Source organism: Oxyura jamaicensis, chromosome 2, assembly GCF_011077185.1.
Source record: "Oxyura jamaicensis isolate SHBP4307 breed ruddy duck chromosome 2, BPBGC_Ojam_1.0, whole genome shotgun sequence".
Lineage (NCBI taxonomy): Eukaryota > Metazoa > Chordata > Aves > Anseriformes > Anatidae > Oxyura > Oxyura jamaicensis.
In genome coordinates this window covers 64,826,133-64,847,191 of record NC_048894.1, presented here as the reverse complement: position 1 = coordinate 64,847,191, position 21,059 = coordinate 64,826,133, and the positions used below count along the sequence as shown (strand labels likewise).

Below are 21,059 nucleotides of genomic sequence, written 5' to 3'. Positions count from 1 at the left end.
AGAATAGAATAGAATAGAATAGAATAGAATAGAATAGAATAGAATAGGTCAGTTGGAAGGAACCTTCAAATATCATCTAGTACATTTGCCTGACCACTTCTGAGCTAACCAAAAGTAAAATCATATATAAACATGCAATACCTTTGAAATGAGTGTATGACATGTCTCAATGGAGACAACCATAGAAAAATTATCTTCAGGGAACCAGTAATTTTAAATGCCTCAAAAGCCAAATGTCCCAGTATGCTGTCTCATTAAAAAAAACAATTTCTGAAGAATACATGTGTAGGGAACTGATCTTTCAGACTGGCATTTAACATTCTCAGACAGAGACACAGACTTCTGATAGGGCCATTGAGTTTCAAATCAAATTAGAAGCTCTAATTCTGAGTACTAAAATGAGAGCTCATTTGCCCACAGTCTGCTTTGAGCTCCTGAACACAGATAAATATTCTATTTTAGCCATCCTGCTTATATTTTAGCAGTGCTGATTGTCTTTGTTGGCTGTTAGTTTTCTATTCTCTGGCTTTATACTGGAACACATTAGCAACCTGAAATCACAAAGAATTTTTTTTTGTTACAATATACCTGACCATAGAATAAAAAATAATAATAAAAAAAAAAAGTCTCTTCCAAAGTCTCTTCCATTGAATCACTGGATATAGGATACCTGTTGGTCATGAAGATCTGACTTCTGCATGTCTGCACCTTTAAAAATCTAGACTTCTGGTTTTCAGTGGAAAGTGGGAATCTCATGTAGTCACACTGAGCTGATACTTTTATAGGATATTTATTATATTAAGACTTTTATCAATGGGAAGAATTGGCATAGCATGAGTTTTCAGTGGGGAGTTAGCTGAAGTTGGGTTCTCAGTGTGAAGTTATGGGTTCTCGGTTCTCCCCTTAAGCTGAGTTTTTGAGTTGTATAACTGCAAACTTGTTTGAGATAGAAGGTTGAAAATGTTTCTTTTGAGATATTTGTTTAGGTCATGTGGGATACTTGAGGATTTAGGTGGGTATTAACACTCATTAGTTTTATGCTTTAGATTTAAACCCTTCTAGACCTTCAGCACAACCATCTTTCCAGCCAACATTTCTAAGCCTGTGGTTGCCTAAAATGTTATTCTGGAGATTCACAGCTCTCTAAAGCAAATATAATCCTACAGCAGGCTTGCTTTACAGATAATGTTTTGTGCTTATTATGCTACAGAAGCAGTTTGTGGTCTTTGAGGGGGCTGCAGATTCCTGAAAAGCCTGCTTTTTCCAGCTATGTAATAAAAGGCCATGGGGTCCTGAATGCTCAGGCTGGAGTTAGCCTGCAGCCTCTCTACATTTCAGGTTTGAACAAACCATGTTCATGTTGTGCAACTATTCTATTAGTGAAGCAACTTGGACTACAGTGATTTGCATTTTTTTTTTGCCTTGCTTTTTTTTTCCCTTTTTTTTTTTTCTCTCTAAAACACCAACGAAATACTTAAAGAAAAAAGCAAAATCTAAATCCCCTTGGTAGTATCTTAATGATGCTAATCCTGAGAATGCCAAGCATGATAAATGGGGTATATTTAGCTCTTGCTCTCTCCTCTCTCCTTCGATTTTTTTTTTTTTCATGAAGATGAACAGGCCAGGTCTATATATTTCATGGTACACCACAGAATTGCATTCTAGAAAACAATTTTAGCAGTGCCTACATAAATGTGGTATTTTGAATGCAGTCTATCACTGTGACTATGTTATTAGATACTAAGCGATAGAGATACTGTTTAAAAAACAGACTAGCTCTTGCAAATTTTGCAAATTGTCACATGTAGCATAAAAACTGAAATTGTTGTTAAAACCTCACTTGGGCTTCTGGCTTTGGTTGCTTTCATTTTTCACACCTTTCTTGAGGTACAAAAATTAGGAAGTTAAATTTTGGTAGAAATGTCCAGTTCCTGTCTTTGTTGCACTAATTTGCTGCTCACAGCTTGCTGTGTGCTTGAGGAATTTCCTTTAATCTATTTCTGCACTCACTTCTGCTCATAAAATCTTACAACCAAGGCTTAGGAACTTTTTGTTTAAATCCTGTGTTCTGTTGACCTTATTACGTGACTAGGCACACAACAATTCTTTTCTCATCATCAACCTGTGAGTAAGTTGGTTAAGCAGTAGTGAGATCCTGCTCCCTAAGTGAAGCCTTCAAGTTCCTTGATCATAACAGCATAAATATTCTTCCCATACAATATTTATGCCTTCATTTCCTGGAAACATTTTGCTCATCTTAGGTTTTATAAAGCTTTATTTTGGGTAAAGTATGAGCTACAAGCACCATCTTCATGTGTATTTGTGCCAGAGTTCCATGTTCTTTGTTTTGAGAGAGTACATCTTACATTTATTGCCAGGTGAATAATTAGCACTTTTCAGCTACCGGTGTGATGAGATTGACATTTTCTAGAAAATCTGCCTGGCACCTCTCTTCTGTGTGAGGAATAGCTGGTAGCTGTGGATGTGGATGCATGTTTCCACAGCAGAAAAGACAGCCAGCTCCCTGGGGTGTGTGCTGGTGGCTATGCCTGGGGTGCCCAGGGCACACTGAGGGATATTCAGTGAAGGAGAACTCATGGGACTTGGTTGCTGGAGAATATGTTCATGGTTTTGATGTAGCTGCAGAAGTGCTGTTTTTTCCAAAGACCTGGAGGAAACATTTCCTGGAGGAAACATTTGTTCTTGCAAGTTTGAGGGATTTCACTCCATTGCAATCTCATTTTCTATCTTTCAGGCAGGTTGCCTGTTAGGCAGATGTCTGAAGCTGCTTGGTGGTGTTGGAAGTGCACCACATGGTGAATCCCTTCTGTGTACCACAGAGCTGTTGCAGCATCCCAGTACAAGTGGCTGCAATGTTATAACAGCTGTGCTATAACGAGAGAGAGCTTGTGTCTCCTGCTGGCTGCGTTTCCATGAATTGTTTACTCCAGTGCCTACACCATCCTCACAGAAGATAATGTAGTAGTTCTTGTGGTGGTTATCTTGCAGCTCTCTGAACTGAAAACTTTCTGACAAACTGCTAGGTATTTTGGTTGGTTTGTTTGTCTGGGTAGGTTAACTGCCATACAGCTTTCTATGCCTGAAAGCTTTGGAAATGATTGAGTAAAAATTCCCAAAGAAACAGAACTCTGTGTCTCACTTAAGCAAGAAATTTAATAGCATAACTATATTAGATTTACTACATTGCTATTACTATGCTAATAAAACTGAGCAGTGTCATGCAAGGCCATCTTCCTGGGCTGACAGAAGATGCTTGTATATCTTCTCAGTATTTCAGTAGATACTTACTATTTCACAGATTTATATGCAAGATTCTCAAAATAATTCATGTATTTTGGTGGATGATGGCTTTTATTGCAATGTTATTATCTGGGCAGTATTCCAAAGTTCAGGATTGAAAACTGGAAATGGCAGCATTGTAAAATATGATCTTTAAAGTTTATGAACTGCAACCAACCTATACACATGATTTTGAATGACTGTAAAGACATTTTTGCAAAAGAATGTGAAATAGTGTTTTTTGTTGTTGTTGTTTTTGTGATTTTTTTTTCTTCTAAAAGAGGTATGAGACTTCAATCTTCATATTGGATTATGGATCTAAAGTTTTAAATTCTCAGTTCAACAAAGCAATCAAAGATATGTTCTGTTTTGAACTGGGAATTTGCTGGACACAAATCCCATTCAAGAGATATTCTCCCAGATATTTGCTATCACTTGTTGATCTTTACTATGGAAAATTAAATTGATCCTGAGTTTGTTTTGTCAGAATATGAGTCTGGTTTCAGGCAACATGGTTGCTTCAAGAGCATTTTTTTTTTTTTTTTTAAGTTTTAAATCATCATTGTTGATGTTTACGTTCCTCCAATTCTGACACCTTCTGAGCTCAATGCAATTGTGCCATCTGAGATGTCCTAGCAGATCCTACAGGGTCATCCTACTAGTTCAGAGGAAACATCTTCTAGGTCCTATATCACATCTGTCAGCTTTGTTTGAAAGTCCTCAGGTACTTTAAGGTGTTTCAAATTGTACCTTGTCTGCCTGTGTTTAAGCAAGTGAATCTACCTGTAGAAGTGCAGAATATGTAGGATTTCAGCTGGCTTCACACAGGGATTGCAGCACTTTTGTAAACACGATTCCTATAGTTTCAAATTTGATACTTATTTATGTGCATGCTTGCCCAAGCCAGCTTTGTCCAATATGCATGAAATGGGGATCTTACTCAGATGTCTAAATACCAAAGACTTATTTACTTACCAAGAAAATATGAAAGCCATTTTACAGGTACAGCTAGAAAATCAGTGAAGATTAGTGTAAGCTCCTTTAACAGAATGGTAGGAAAAATAGACTGTGACAACAACAACAAAGTTATTATTTTCTTGTTTTTTATAAGCAGCCCAGAGACTTGGCAGTGACAGATGAGCTCTATCAGATCTAGCGGGAAGACACTCAATAAAATACTGCTACTCACTTAGGTGATACATGTCACAGCACAGCCTATAGTGCAACTGTGGTTGTGTCATTGCTTCAAGGCAAAACCACATGAGTTTAAATAGGCTTAAGTTAGGGGAGGTTAAGGTAAACCTACTGACTTGACACTGGAGAGTGGTAGTGTGAAGGATTTCACTTGTTCATCTTGGGACAGTGAACTCCAAGCGAGGGACAGTGGCAAGCAATAGGAAGTGATTTGGCACAAGACATCTCAGTTCAGCACAGGTGTTTCAGATGTAAGCATCTGGCGTTAGTGAGGTACACACTCTTTGGTAACTGGAAACACACGCAGCATCCAGAAATTGAAAGGATGGGTAGCTTTTCATTTTCTTAACACCGCTGCAAAAGTTTCCTTCTGTTGCTACTGCCGCTTTGTTTTGTCATGGTGGAAATCAGTATTTCCCATCTGCTTCATTTTATAAAAAATTATGTGTCATTTGCAAAATCTGCCTTAATGAGATTGGTTATTTTGAATCCTACAAACAAAAATATAATATGTATTGCTTTGTTTTAAATCCATTGGTAATAAAGCTAATATCTAAACTTTATGGTATTTTATATTTGATAGTTTCTTTATCATTGCTGTCCATCCCAAAGTTCTCTCTAAGTCTGAACCTATATAGATATTAACCTCTGTAGATGTTAATATAACTTTTCTGCCTTTTTATTTAACTGCGTTTCCACTATCTAGGAAAAACAAAAGACTTTTGATCTTCATTTAAAGCTGCAGTTTTTATCCACTGTGTTGCAGCAGGTGAGAGCACTTTATTTTGTATGTTTCTTTTGACATCTCTTACATAGTAAGAGATGTTATAAAGTGATATTGAGGGTTTCCACATTTTCCAAGCAAAATTCTCAAAGTCAAATTATTTTCCTAGAAATATCAGGCCTGAAAAACCAAACCGCTTGGCCAGATTCAATAAGCATTACAGAAAATGATTTTCTCATCACAGCTAGACCTATGTTATGGGAGTGACGAGCATAAAGTAGACACATTGAGCAGACTGGTTCTCTTATTTGGATTAATTATGATAATTTGTATTTATATTGATAAATACAGAAGAACATAAGGTATTAATAAGAAGAACATAAGGTATATGGTCTTCATGTTTTCATATACTCACCTATATTAAGAGATTTGGAAGGAAAAAAAAATAAAAATTATTTCAGCAATATGTTTTTAGCAGTTTCTGACGGTGGTGGTCTCCAAAACTCTCCGTAAATTCCCAGTTTAAAAAAATGAACAAAACCCTTAATTCATTGTAGAAGTTTTTGACAGTGCATAGGTACTTTCTTACATTGTTGGTAGTGTCTATTGGTTATCATTCTTCTTGGTGGGATGAGGTTTCATATTCTGTGCTATTTGAGTCTTAGTTTACTGGAATCAGGTTATTAGAACAGGTTTTCATTTTATTTACTGATCAAATATATGCTTACCTTGTATTTTAAAATACATGCTATTTTTAGTATCTCTTATGCAGTACTAAGCAAATAAATTTTGTAGCATTCTCTCAGCCATAAAAAAAGGAATCACTTTTTTTGTGTCAAAGGTTGATGCTTAATTCAGCAAAACACATAACCCCCTCAGCTTTTCCTTTTTTCCATAATCTTAGAGTTAAGTTCTATCCTGTAAGTTTTAATTGCCTTTTAGATCTTTTTTTTTTCTTTAGTAAAAATATAAAGGATGATTTTAAATTTTTTTTTTTTTTTTTACATTTGTGCAACATCATCATCCTGTAGATACTCTTACAGAATCCTGTGCAGATTTTAAGATTTGAATATTTCCGTTTCCAACTTGGACCATAATATTATACCCACTGGAAAATAATTTTCTTCCTCATGAGTATAGGAACCTTGGTTTTGTAAACAAGACATTGCAAATTATAAAAACTAACATCTGTAACTATATTAACACAATGGACTGAATTCATTAGTTAAAATGTAGTATTGAGAATTACCTACCAAAACCAAAAAGACAGAATAATACCTGATAAGGTAATTTGGCTGTGAGGTAATTGAACTTTCATTTTCTAAATGAGGACCCATAAATGAAGTTATTGACGTTAAGGCAAGAAGTCCCAAACTTACACTTGTGAGTCGTTTCGTAATAGCATGTCTTTTCATAGTACACTTGTCTTCGATCAGTTATCAAGGGAAATTTTAGCTTTCTTTCCCAGTCTTTGTGGTATTGATTAGCTAGGACACACTTTTAGGCCAAAAAATCTTTTGAAGGTCAGGGCTGATGATTGCAGTCAATGGTCGAGAATCGATGGCTTTTTTCGTCCCACACTGTGACTTGAGCAGTGTGCCAGATCTTGCTTGCCTGTACAGAAGATGGACTTTTGGTGGGCTTTTCAGGGCCTTCACAAGGCTGTACTATGAACTCCCACAGGGGCTGGGAGAAGGGGCAGGGTTGGGTTTTTAGTCAAGTCTGTTTTTTAGTCAAGTCTGGATTCAGTCCAGTTACTCTGAAAAGATGAATCAACCAAAGGCAAATGCAGAGCTTCTCCCCAGTCCCTCTCAATTCTTCATGCAAAGATGAGGGCTATTGACTGAGAAACAGGCACACAACTGAGAGCGTGACAGAACAGTTTGAGACTGGAGCTAAAAATGACTGCACTGCAGGTCACCAAGGACATGGTCGATACTTCCAGCGCTGTTAGTGATGGAAAGCTTCCCTTACTTGGTTTATGGATCTAACTATTGATATCAACTGTTCTCTCTTGAACGGTAAAGTAAATAATTCTCATGCAAAAGAAATGATGTGGAGATGTCACAGGCTGCTGAGTTCCATACACATACTTAATATTCACCTACTCTGGGCAGTTTGGACACATGTTGCTTCACATTTATCAATCTGCTTTGCTTCCATTGCTCATCATCCTTTGCACAAGAACGCAAATACTGTCCTATAAAACACTTTCCAGTGTAGCATCCCTAATTAAAAAATAAACAAATAAATAAATAAACAAAAGGAAATTCTGGCAGCATCAGTAGGGAAAAGAAAGACAGCAGCAGTGAGGGGAAGTGGCTAAAGATCAGTGATAGGTAGTTTAGACCACTGAAACATTCTCTACAGCAAAACAGAAATCCTTTCCATCTGTCCAACCACACATAGAAATGACAGTAAAGATGTTTTATAAGATGCTGTTTGTTTTATTCAGTGTATACAGGCACACGTGTATGTATATGTGTTTGCACACATACATGCTTTTTTAGTATTTCATTGGTTTTAAAACTGTTCCACCAAGAACTCAGGAACCTGAACTTCTTGTTTTGATTGTGTCTAATGTATTTGTAAGCCTGGTTAGGAATTATCTATATATATATATGTGTGTGTGTGTTTTCTTCATTCCATTAAACTCTTAATCTCAAATTCAGTAGAAAATAATTTTTCATAATCAGTATATACATTCAATTTTGGATCAACTGCATCAATTTAATTTGAGAGGAGTGGTGTCAATTGAGCAGCATGGTGGCACAGATGAAATGAGAATGCATCCCAGTGTTTCGAGAAGAATGGCTGTGCTTAGTTTTTCTGTGATAGCTATTTGTAACAGAGATTGCTTTCTGTGTCTCACACCCATATTAGTTCTTCGCTTGACAAGATGGATGGATGGGAGAGACTTCATCATGGCATGTCAGCTCTCTCTTTGAATCCCTTATAGGTGTTAACAATGACCTTTCTTGCAAAGGCAAAATCAAATAAGACAGCCGAAGATCTTTATAGCAGTTAGAAATGTCCACATACTAGCCTTATACTGTGTGCGCATCTGTGAATTTCAGGTTATTTTCACAGAACCTTGTAACTCCTGAGTGTGACGTGGGTGTTTGGGGAAGGGAGAGGATTGTGAAAGACTAAAATTCCAGGATAACTTTTTTTTCTCTTTTTTTTTTTTTCCCCCCCTCTATTTCCCTTTATGTATCTTAAATAATTATCTCTAGATTACCCCACTAGGTTTGCAAACTGGCCATTTTGGAATATAACCAGTTAGAACAGTTTTTGACATTTGCTGAAGAGATAGAAACATATGAGACAAAAACATTAACTGAGTAGCTATTTTTTGTTTGTTTGTTTTTTGCTTGTTTGTTTGTTTGTTTTCGTTTTGAAAACCTCTGAACTCTTTACATTTTAATTTTGTCTCCCTCAGGCAGTCATTAATCTCATCTCACTTCTACAAGTATGCAGCCCAAAGTAAAACTGATTTCCAAATATCCTTTAGCAGAAAACTTTCACAAAGTTTGAATGTAAATAATTCCAAGATATTGCATGTACTCTTCAGTTTTGTGAGATCAGATGTACTCTAAGGAAAATCACTTCTTCTGGCCATTTTATTTCTTTATGGTGTTTAGTGCTGTTTCTTTGTTAAACTATAAAAGTAGATGTTTCACAAGCGTAAATAAATGCTTTAAATCTTTGACTCTTGTGTCTAGATACCTGCAGGCTAGGATCAAGGTATTTTCATGGAGACAAGCACTTTATGAGCATTTATCTAGCTGCCATGCACAACATTTAATGAGAAGCAAATCTTAATCTTCAGATTTAAAAAACAAGCAGCATCTGCCACTAAGAATTTATCAGAAATCTAGAAACGCTAAAAATCTCATTTTTTACTTGCTGAACATTTCTTTCCCTGTCCATTACATACTGAGAATCAATCATCATAGAATCATAGAATATCCCAAGTTGGAAGGGATCCATAAGGATCATCAAGTCCAACTCCTGGCACCACACAGGTCTACCCAAAAGTTTAGACCATGTGACTAAGTGCACAGTCCAATCTCTTCTTGAATTCAGACAGGCTCAGTGAAGTGACTACTTCACTGGGGAGCCTGTTCCAGTGCGCAACCACCCTCTCAGTGAAGAACCTCCTCCTGACGTCGAGCCTCAGCTTAACCCCGTTCCTGTGGGTCCTATCACTGGTGTTTATGGAGAAAAGGTCTCCTGCCTCTCCACTCCCCCTCGCAAGGAAGTTGTAGATTGCGATGAGGTCCCCCCTCAGCCTCCTCTTCTTCAGGCTGAACAGGCCCAGCCATTCCTCATAAGTCTTTCCCTCTAGGCCCTTCACCATCTTCATTGCCCTCCTCTGGACGCTTTCCAACAGTTTTATGTCCTTGTTGTACTATGGTGCCCAGAACTGCACACAGTACTCAAGGTGAGGCCGCACGAGCACAGAGTAGAGCGAGACAATCACTTCCCTCAACCGACTAGCAATGCCGTGCTTGATGCATCCCAGGTTGGCCCTCCTGGCTGCCAGGGCACACTGCTGGCTCAGAGAAGGAAGGGTATTTTACTCAAAATCTTGATTTCATAAAACTTCCTGTCACAGAACCCTTTACCAGGAAAATAATAATTGTGTTCTGCAGTAATTGGTCTCTAAAACTAGGTAGAAAGGGGGATGGGGATGAGGGATGGGGATAAGTCTCATAAGAGGTGTGCCAGGGGGAACAATGTCAGAGTCAGGGGAGAAGGCAATGGCCCAACTGAAGTGCATCTACACTAATGCACACAGCATGGGCAACAAACAGGAGGAGCTGGAAGCCATTGTGCAGCAGGCTAGCTATGACTTGGTTGCCATCACGGAAATGTGGTGGGACCACTCTCATGACTGGAGTGCTGCAATGACTGGCTATAAGCTCTTCAGAAGGGACAGGCAGCACAGAAGGGGTGCTGGTGTGGCTCTGTATAATAAAGTGTTTTGATGTTGTGGAACTTGAGACTGGGAATGACAAGGTTGAGTCCCTATGGGTTAGGATAGGCAGGAAGGCCAACAAGACAAGCATCCTGGTGGGGGTCTGTTATAGACCACCAAACCAGGATAAGGAGAACGATGAGGAATTCTACGGGCAGCTGGCAAAAGTTGCAAAATCATCAGCTCTTGTCCTCGTGGGGGACTTCAACTTCCCAGACATATCCTGGACATCCAATACAGCTCAGAGGAAGCAGTCTAGGAGGTTTCTGGAGAAAGTGGAAGATAGTTTCCTGACTCAGCTGGTTAGCGAGCCTACCAGGGGAGGTGCCCCGCTAGACCTTCTGTTCACAAACAGAGAAGGACTGGTGGGAGGTGTGGTGGTTGGGAGCTGTCTTGGGCAGAGTGACCACGAAATGGTAGAGTTCTCTATTCTTGGCGAAGTCAGGAAGGGGACCAGTAAAACTGCTGTCTTGGACTTCCGGAGGGCAGACTTTGAACTGTTCAGGACACTGGTTAGCAGAGTCCCTTGGCAGGCAGTTCTGAAGGGCAGAAGAGTCCAGGAAGGCTGGGTACTCTTCGAGAAGGAAATCTTAAAGGCTCAGGAGCAGTCTGTCCCCACGTGCCCAAAGACAAGCTGGCCTGGAAGAAGACCGGCCTGTCTGGACAGAGAGTTTTGGCTAGACCTTAGGAAAAAAAAGAGGGATTGTGATCTTTGGAAAAGAGGGTGAGACACTCGGAAGGATTATAAGGATGTTGTAAGGATGTGTAGGGACAAAATTAGAAAGGCCAAAGCTCATTTGGAGCTCAATCTGGCCACTGCTGTTAGAGATAACAGAAAATGTTTTTATAAATATATTAACACACAAAGGAGGACTAAGGAGAATCTCCATCCTTTACTGGATGCAGGGGGAAATTTAGTGACGAGAGATGATAAAAAGGGTGAAGTGCTTAATGTCGTCTTTGCCTCAGTCTTTAGTGGCAAGACCAGTTGTTCTCTAGATACCCAGTACCCTGAGCTGGTGGAAGGGGATGGGGAGCAGGATGAGGCCCTCACAGTCCACGAGGACATGGTTGGCGACCTGCTACAGCACTTAGATGTACACAGATCGATAGGGCCAGAAGGGATCCACCCGAGGGTACTGAGAGAACTGGCAGAAGAGTTCGCCAAGCCGCTTTCTATCATTTATCAGCAGTCCTGGCTATCAGGGAGGTTCCAGTAGACTGGTGGCTAGCAAATGGGATGCCCATCTATAAGAAGGGCCGGAAGGTAGACCCAGGGAACTATAGGCCTGTTAGTTTGACCTCAGTGCCAGGGAAGCTCAAGGAGCAGATTATCTTGAGTGTCATCATGCGGCAGTTGCAGGGCAACCAGGTGATCAGGCCCAGTCAGCATAGGTTTATGAAAGGCAGGTCCTGCTTGACGAACCTGATCTCCTTCTATGACAAAGTGACACGCTTAGTGGATGAGGGAAAGGCTGTGGATGTGGTCTACCTTGACTTCAGTAAGGCGTTTGACACTGTTTTCCACAGCATTCTTCTCAAGAAGCTGGCTGCTCATGGCTTGGACTGGCGTATGCTTCATTGGGTTAAGAACTGGCTAGATAGCTGGGACAAAGAGTCGCGGTGAATGGAGTTAAATCCAGTTGGAGGCTGGTCAAAAGTAGAGTCCCCCAGGGCTCAGTACTGGGGCCAGTTCTCTTTAATATCTTTATCAATGCTTTGGATGAGGGCATCGAGTGCACCCGCAGTAAGTTTGCAGACGACACCAAGTGCATGTGTCAATCTGCTTGAGGGTAGGAAGGCTCTGCAGGAGGATCTGGATAAGCTGAACCAATGGGCTGAGACCAACTGTATGAAGTTCAACAAGGCCAAGTGCCGGGTCCTGCACCTGAAGCGCAACAACCCCAAGTAGTGCTAGAGGCTGGGAGATGAGTAGTTAGAAAGCTGCCTGGCAGAGAAGGACCTGGGAGTATTGGTTGATATTTGGCTGAATATGAGCCAGCAGTGTGCTCAGGTGGCCAAGAAGGCCAACGGCATCCTGGCTTGTATAAGAAACAGTGAGGCCAGCAGGGCTACGGAATGGATTGTCCCCCTGTACTCGGCTCTGGTGAGGCCGCACCTCGAGTACCGTGTTCAGTTTTGGGCCCCTTGCTACAGGAAGGACATGGAGGTGCTCGAGAGAGTCCAGAGAAGGGCAACAAGGCTGGTGAGGGATCTGGAGAACAAGTCTTACGAGGAGTGTCTGAGGGAGCTGGGATTGTTCAGACTGGAAAAGAGGAGTCTCAGGGATGACCTTTTTGCTCTCTATAGGTACCTTATAGGAGGCTGTAGTGCGGTGGGGGTTGGTCTATTCTCCCATGTGCCTGGTAACAGGATGAGGGGAAATGGGCTAAATTTATGCCAGGGGAGTTTTAGGTTGGATATTAGAAAAAACTTCTTTACTGAAAGGGTTGTTAGTCACTGGAATAGGCTGCCAGGGAAGTGGTTGAGTCACCATCCCTGGAGGTCTTTGAAAGATGTTTAGATGTAGAGCTTAGTGATATGATTTAGTGGAGGACTTGTTAGTGTTAGGTCAGAGGTTGGACTCGGTGATCTTGGAGGTCTCTTCCAACCTAGACGATTCTGTGATTCTGTAATAAATGCCAGTATGGATTCTTATATTCTGCTCTAAGAAAAAGTTTTCTTAATTTAATTTAATCTTTCTTGGATCATTAGCTACAAATAATAATAATAATAATAATAATAATAATAATAATAATAAAGTTAAGAAGTAATGAACACTGAACTGGGGCTGCAGTTCTTGAAATGGAGAACATACATCAACAAAGATGATGAAGAATATATACATGATGAAAATGTAGTGTCTGGCCTTTATCCTTTTTTGTTCACTACTGATAGAATAGAATAAGAATTAGGTACTTGTAAAACCAAATAATAAAAGAATGTAACATTGATTTCCTCCTCCATCCTATAAAATTATTGATCTGTTTTTAACCTAATTGGCACTTGTGAAAATAAATGGAAAAAACAGTAGGCTATTTGTGGGGTTCAAGTATTTGTTCTCCTTAAGAGAGCCCTAGGCTTCCTTGTTCAGATCTGTTAGCTGTCCTAACAAGCTAAAGATCTGTATGCAGTAGCATACTGTATTTGCTTTGTTCTCACTCTCTTTAATCTCATGTATCTAATTATGTCTTGTAATACAGAGAAATAACAGTGCTAAAGATGCCTTAATATACTGATATACAACAATTGAGCACACACTGCTAAAGAAGTAGTTTTTCAGTAAAAGTCTTATCTAAAATAAAAACGAACAGCAAACTAAAGACATAATACAAGAGGTTTTCCAGTTAAATCCAGTAGAGTCTGTATGAAGGAAAGGAATGTTATTTCTCCTATATCCTGCTAGGGAAGCTAGCTGGCATATTGATTAAGATAATATTTATGTGATGTGCATTTTTTTGTAAAAGACATATTTCACTAGTTACACTTTTCCATACTGTACAATTTACTGTGGAGAATCCAAACTGTTTCCTCATTTTTTATTCTGCAGATATTTTGTTTTGGGGAAAATATATATATGGGTGGTTCCCTCAGTCACATGCATAAGTATTTGCAAGTTTGAGGAATTAATTAAATTTTGTTCTGAACTTCCCACACTTTCTTTTAGGCAAAGCAAGATTGAAAGTGTTGCATGTAAAATCAGTGAGAGTATTTGAATTGGCTTCAACAGTCTCTGGCTTGATCTCAAAGCTGTATAGTTTAGATGTTAAATTTGATGCTTGAGGGAACATCAGGTAAACCCCATCAAAGGGGTTGTCCTGAAAGATAAAGCTCTGTAAAAATCATCAGAATTGGGGTAGGTAATAACAAATTGCAAATTGATTAAAAATTGTGCATTGATTAAAAAAAAACAGAAGTCTTACAATTGTGTTGTTTGGGTTTTTTGTGTGTGTGTTTTAGTTTTTTAAAAAACATGGATAAAACTGCATGCTTTTCCTTGGTATTTGATATAAGTTATTTCATAAATACTTTTAAAAACTGGTTAATTGATTAAAAAAAAAGGGGGGGGGGGGGATACAAATGTGTACATGACTATATCTCAACCTTTCATTTTTGAGGCCATCATATAATTCCTAACAATCGTCTATGTAAACTGCAGTCCTCACGGGGCTTCTGAAGATCTGAAGATTTCTCTCCCTTGTACACAGCTGCAATGTCATAGCTCCTGTATGGAGACAGGTGATTTCACATCTGTTTGGCAGGACCCCAAAAAGATGATCATGGTTAAAAAAACTGTTTAAAAGCTATTGCAAAAATAGCTGTATCTAGCTCACTTGGGTTTTAAAGCTGGATATATGTAGGTTCCTTTGACGAAAGTTTTGGACCAGCCCTCTAGTAGAACTAGTGTTGTGGAATAATTGTGTGTGTATGTTATTTTGTATGCTGTATGTATTTTGTATCACTGCGTGTGTTGAAAAGGGAGGAAGAAAAAGTAGATTCCTCAGCAACTAGCCAACTGTATTATGTTAGCATTTTTAAAGCTACAGCTTTAAGCTAAATGCCATGTTGCATAATACCTCTCTGTGCTAATTTAATGCTGTTTTCTCTGTCTGCTCTTGTAACAAAACAGAAGTACTCTGCTGTCTCTCTCTGCAACATATCTACAGAGGTCCTGAAAGTCATCAACGCCACTGAGGAACTGATCACAGAATCCACCAGTCCCTGTGATTTCCCAGATGATGCTCAGGACAAGGGAAGAGGGACGTTCCCACTGGGAACAGACTCCATCAGACTTGATGAGCAGCTCACTACCCTGGAAGAAAACGTAAGAACATGAATCAGTGTATGAGTGAGTGTATGTGTGTGTGTTTGAGACAACTGAAGAGAGAGAGTGCTCAGGTAGGTGTCATCAGTGTGTGTTGAGAATGAATCCCATGTTATTAATTCAATACACAGAGAGAACAAAAGATCTTATTTCAAAGAGGCGCTCAGCTGCTTGATGTTTTGTTGTGGTTTTGTTTTTTGTTTTAATGTGTACTTTAAAATATTTGAAGGAGGGGAAGAGTTGTATGTGCTGAGTTTTAGAACTAATTTCAGAACCCCTACCTTAAAAATTAATTTAAGCCCTCCAAATCCCTGTGGCTGTGCAGATGTGTCATGCCTTACTGAAACCACACCTCTCCAAGTCCCAGCACAGCCTGATTATTTTAAGGGCAGGTAGGGAAAGCATTTTCCAAGTCACATGAAGAAGAAATGGAGGACCTCTTCCTCCACCCATGCTTTCCCAGCATACTGAGATGAGTACCCAGGGAGACAGAGTTGCCCACTGTGCTATTAAAAACAGCAGGCTAGAGAAGCTGAATTAAACATTTCTGTTCAGCCACATCTGAATCTTCTGTCCTGTATAATGAGTACCTGTCATCTGCAGGGAAAAGCGTAATGCTGAATCAGAGAGGGAAGCCACTACTCATTGGAAATTTTCATGCATCCACTTAATGGAGTTGGTGCGCTTGTAACTTCCGATTTCCTCCTCTTTCCACATTTAACTGATTACATTTCAGTGATTTTTCTCCTCATTAGGAGCTTTTAAAGATCTTACAAGAATCCAGGTTGTCCCATTATAACATCCTGATCAATTCAAGAAAATAGATCCTGTTTGTCTTTAGTCCCTAGAAAATTTTCATAGACAGAATCGCCTCTTGGGGGGATAAAATCAGTTTCCTTCACAGAAACCCACTCCCACAACAGCCTGGATTCCTCAGAAAGACAGCAATTTGCAGAGAGATTCTCCCACTTTTTTTTTTTTTTTTTTTCTTCCTGTGGAGAACTGTGTTGCAAATTATCTGATGTGCGGTTTTTCCGCACTTAAGCTCCAGCAATCCTTCATGTCTTTGTCAGTATCGGATGTCTGTGGTGCTGTGACCCCCTAGTTGTTCATTTGGGCCAAGCATTCCTCACTGGTCACTGAGGCAGAACATTTCTTGCTGTGGTGTTTCCCTGCTTGCTGATTTATCTTCTCTCAATGGCCTGTATAATTCATAAGGCATCCAGCTGGGTCAGTCTTGCTGCGTCCCCACACTGTATCTTTCTCTGCCCCACACAGGATTTGAAGTACATGACAAAACTGTGGTTTCATGATTTCATCACCACAGTCAATGTGTAAATTTAAAAAGCCTTTAGAAATCCAGGAATCCATATTTTTTTCCAATGCAGATGGGGGCATACCTGCATGCAGCATATCTTCTTTGCAGCAAATTGTGAAAGAGGATCTGGGTGCACATGTAGACAGACACCTTCCTGCGTTCATTCTTGTTCTCAGTGTTTTGTTGATTGTACATGCATCAGTGGGGAGAATGTGTACATGCATCAGTGGGGAGACCTGTCCCAGCACTAGGTCTGGTGGATGTTAGTAGAATCCATGCATACCTAAATGTTGGTAAAATAAGTCCCCTGAATCTGAATGTTAATGTATGCAAAAGGGTGTAATTTTGTGGAGACCTGCAAGTACACCATTGCTTCTTGAAGTGCAATGATTGTTCAGGTAAAGAGAATCTTAAGAAAAATCTTCTATTTAAATCTAAATGGAAAATGTTCAATAAAACCAAAATTTAACAAATATGGGGGTTAAGTTACAAAAATATTGTTCATCTCTTGCCATGTTTTTCTATTGTCCTGTTTTATTTATTTATTTATTTATTTATGTTTGTGAAATATCCAAATTATTGTGAAGAGAATTTTGGCATAGCATGAAGTTACAGCATGACCAGAAATTATTTGAACACTTGTTAACAATGGATTGCAGGGTCTAGGAATTATGGGCAGATATGATAACTTGAGTGGAAAACACATGAAGTGAAGATATGTGCTCAAGGATCTTCTTCAGATCCTGTTTTCTTACCCCTTGAACCATAAAGTCTGCCACAGAGTATGTTTAATTCATGGTAGTTTTGTAGCACTGCAGCCTTTATTGGTATTGGAGTAAGCGATGCTGCCAGTGGGGAAAATCAGAATATAGATTTATTTCTAGAGTCCTGTTACCAGCTTCATGGAAACAGTCTCTTGACAATCTTGTAAACAGGCAGAAGGTGCAGTATTTTCACGTAAGTAGCACAATTTTAAACACAGTTATCAAAAGATAATATTTGAAATTGGGCCCCTCACTACAAGAAGGACATTGAGGTGCTTGAGCATGTCCAGAGAAGGGCAACGAAGCTGGTGAGGAGTCTGGAGAACAAGTCTTACAAGGAGTGTCTGAGGAAGCTGGGATTGTTCAGTCTGGAAAAGAGGAGGCTCAGGGGTGACCTTATTGCACTCTACAGGTACCTTAAAGGAGGCTGTAGTGGGGTGGGGGTTGGTCTATTCTCCCACGTGCCTGGTGATAGGACAAGCGGGTGTGGGCTAAAGTTGCACCAGGGGAGGTTTAGGTTGGATATTAGAAAAAACTTCTTTACTGAAAGGGTTGTTAGTCACTGGAATAGGCTGCCCAGGGAAGTGGCTGAGTCACCATCCCTGGAGGTCTTTGAAAGATGTTTAGATGTAGAGCTTAGTGATATGATTTAGTGGAGGACTTGTTAGTGTTAGGTCAGAGGTTGGACTCGGTGATCTTGGAGGTCTCTTCCAACCTAGACGATTCTGTGATACTGTGTGAAAATTAACGTTTTCTATAAACTAGGGACCTTCATCCAGCTGTGTCTTAGATTTCTTTGTGAAACATAAGAAACACATAAAACACAATTTGTCATGAATTATTGCTCTGAGTAGCTGAATGTGAAATGAAACCTTCACCCATGGTGATCTGAGGTATTGCAGATGGGTCAAAATATTGTTTATTTTTCAGAGAAGATCTCTAAATTATAGAGTCTGTTATTCTTATGTGGCCCAAATAAGTCTATTGACCCTCCACAGATTCAGTCCAAAGAGCCAGGAGATGGAAAGGATTTTGGCTGCTGTATAATTGGGTGAGTGCAGGATGTGGTGGAAAACTCCACTGTGCATACAGTAAGCACAGGTATAGTGTAAGAAGTTTATATCAATATGCTGATGAACAGTTATTCTTGTAGATTTTTTGATTGACAGAAGGCCTTGAGTGTGTCTTACGCACAGTGTGACAGTCTTTATAATATATAATTGAATACCCCCCCCAAAAAAAAGTAACTTTTCAGCGTTTTTTTTCTGGTGTATATGGAATAATGCTATTTTATAGTACTATTGTAACACCTATGAAATCTGGAATTCAGCTACCTCATATCTTTCTTTTTCTTTATGGATGTCTGTTTCCAGATTATTTCTCCCTGTTTCACCTCTGCCAACATCTGCTTGCAGTGAGTTGGCAGGGGTGGGGGGTGGGGCTCAGAGGTGTCATGGATGATGCAGTCTGCTCAAACCTCCATGCCCATGAAACAGAAATCACCAACGACTCTCCCTCCTGGGCCCTGCAGGTGTACCTGACAGCTGTCACGGTGTATGGGCTGGAGGGGCAGCTGACCAGCCTGGAGGATGCAGCACGCAAGATCAACAGCGTTACAGCAGAGTTGGAGCTGGCTGAGCTGGAGGATCAGGTGGCCACAGCAGCCGCCCAGGTTCATCATGCAGAGCTTCAGGTGAGGACGGCAGCTCCTCCCCACCTGCAGTTTTACAGACTTCCCTTGTGCTTAACTTTTGTCTGTGCACGCTTAGTTGTAATATTCTTTTGTATCACAGCTAACTTGTGATCCAAGGATACACAGATGCATCACAGGAGCTGAACAAAGCGTAACTGAGATGTGTCACTCAGCACAGCCAGATGTACTGCAATTGTTTCTTTCCCCAACTAGTTTTTGGACAACAGCATGTTACTGTAGTACTAATACTGTACCTGCTCCTTGTTCCCAGGCAGCTCACATGGTGTGCTCTGTCGTGCGCATGCCTGTTGTTTGACTGCAGATATGGTCTTAGGTAGTTCTTCTACTCAGCAGACTGTAGAGTGCTTTGCAAAAGAAGCCAGTGTCAGTACCAATCTACCATAAAAGACCAAAGGCAGAACACAGAACTTGCAAGTCTGCCTTGGGATTTAGCTGCTGAGCAGTGCACATCCCAGCCAAAAGGCAATTGCTTGTGCATGCTTCGGTCTAGTTTCCCCCTAGTGGGCTCCAGAAAGTCTGGAGCTCTGAAGAGAACTTCATGATCTGGTGCAGAAAGCTGAATGAGGTAAGGCTGTCAGACTGCAAGGGAATAATGACCTCCATATATGGCTAGCAGCAGTGGCTTACTGACCAATCTGTACCACATGATGCACTCTGACATGCCTGTGCCAGGTGTTAACAGGGATGTACCTGTTTATTTTCTTCAGTGACAGCATGTTCAAATTAGGATTGAGCAAAGATCTCAAAGTCTGATGCCTTCCTGATGTCAGAAGTGCACTGATGAAATAGATGGCAACCTGGCAGTGGCATCTTGTTGGCCTTGGTCGCTAATTTACGTTACATATATTAATGGAGATGAGAAGTGAGGAGAGGAGATGCCTGAGCTATAAGAGCAGGGTGACAAAGAAGGTAACATGCAACTGATCCATCTGCAGCGTGAACCACTTCAGGTCTCATCGTGAATCAGGAGTCTGATTATATGCGCAGCTGAAGTCTGAATTCTCTGACACTTCTTTCCCTTTTGGTGACACTTGTATCTGCTAGTCTCAGTCTAGTTTCTCCCCATATGTTTGTTTCCTTGGCATTTTGGTTTTCCTAACAACTTGTTTTTCTTTGAGTGTTTTTACACAGTGTGTACTTGCATTTCTGTGTTTGTTTGACATACATGTACATTCATATTATAACAAATATTCACGATCAAACATTTGGATTTTGAGACAGAGGATGTACCTTGTATATGCATGAAATTAATTTTGAATTAGGAAATGTGTTCCACAAAGTAATTGTTTAAATGTAGCCTTTGAAAAACACATGCTTGAATGAACATGGAATTATGTAGCTAGCAGTAACTGGGAGATGGCAGGCAGGGGTTTCTCTCTTTCTTTCTTTGTTTCCTCACGAGGAACAAAATGCCTCTTCATTGGAGTCACATGGTATGTTGGAATGTTCTTCTACTTCATCTTTACTAACAAATTAACCCCTCTTTGACATTAGGACTAAAGAATACCGGAGAGCTAAGTGTCAGAACTGATGAAGAAATCAGCCATCTGTTTATATTTTTTGATTAAAGAATATTTGAGTGGGAGGAGGGGTATGTTTTAGTAGTGGCATCCATAGTAATTTTAAAACTTTTTTTTCCCCCTCCCCATCTTTCTGTCTCTGTCTCTTATTTTCTTTGAAGATTTCAGATATTGAGAGCAGAATATCAGCTCTCACTGTTGCAGGCTTGAATGTGGCTCCATGTGTTCGCCTGACAAGGAAACAGGATCAAAAGCAAACAAACCAGGTGCCAGAACATTATGTAGTATTCAAAAATACATTGGGGAAATCTCACCTCTTTTTCTGTAATGGAGTTGAGTAATGCATATGTGTTGTTTACAGATGCATACAATAGACACATCAAGACAGCAGAGGAGGAAACTTCCAGCTCCGCCAATAAAAGGTGCACATTACATATGATAAATTTGTAGTCCCTCCTTATAAGTTTCAATGCAATGTACAGTACAGCAGAGTAGAGGAAAGATGAAGTTATAAAATTAATAGATGTGTCTACCTTCCTCATTTCCCATTGCACTTGTGAAAACAAAACATACATTTGGCACATAAAACATCACCACTTCCTGTTTCAGTGGAAAATGTGCCAGTGGCACATTCCCTCCCTTCCTCTCCCCTGCCCTCCCCTGCCCTCCCTTCCCCTCCCCTCCCTCCCCTCCCCTCCCCTCCCTCCCCTCCCCTC

General features: G+C 40.1%; 1 protein-coding gene across 10 annotated transcripts in view; it reads left to right on the top strand.

Moving 5' to 3' along the window:
* MYRIP (myosin VIIA and Rab interacting protein) overlaps positions 1-21,059 on the top strand; it is a 253,560-nt gene that overhangs the window by 227,333 nt on the left and 5,168 nt on the right. For 6 of the 10 annotated variants that reach the window (XM_035316293.1, XM_035316294.1, XM_035316297.1 and 3 more), the window contains 5 exons: positions 5,201-5,263; positions 14,833-15,027; positions 18,641-18,802; positions 20,505-20,609; positions 20,705-20,765. In XM_035316293.1, coding sequence (XP_035172184.1) covers positions 5,201-5,263; positions 14,833-15,027; positions 18,641-18,802; positions 20,505-20,609; positions 20,705-20,765 — 586 coding nt within the window. The remainder of the gene's footprint in view (positions 1-5,200; positions 5,264-14,832; positions 15,028-18,640; positions 18,803-20,504; positions 20,610-20,704; positions 20,766-21,059) is intronic. The other 4 variants (XM_035316302.1, XM_035316295.1, XM_035316300.1 and 1 more) reach the window with 2 other exon arrangements.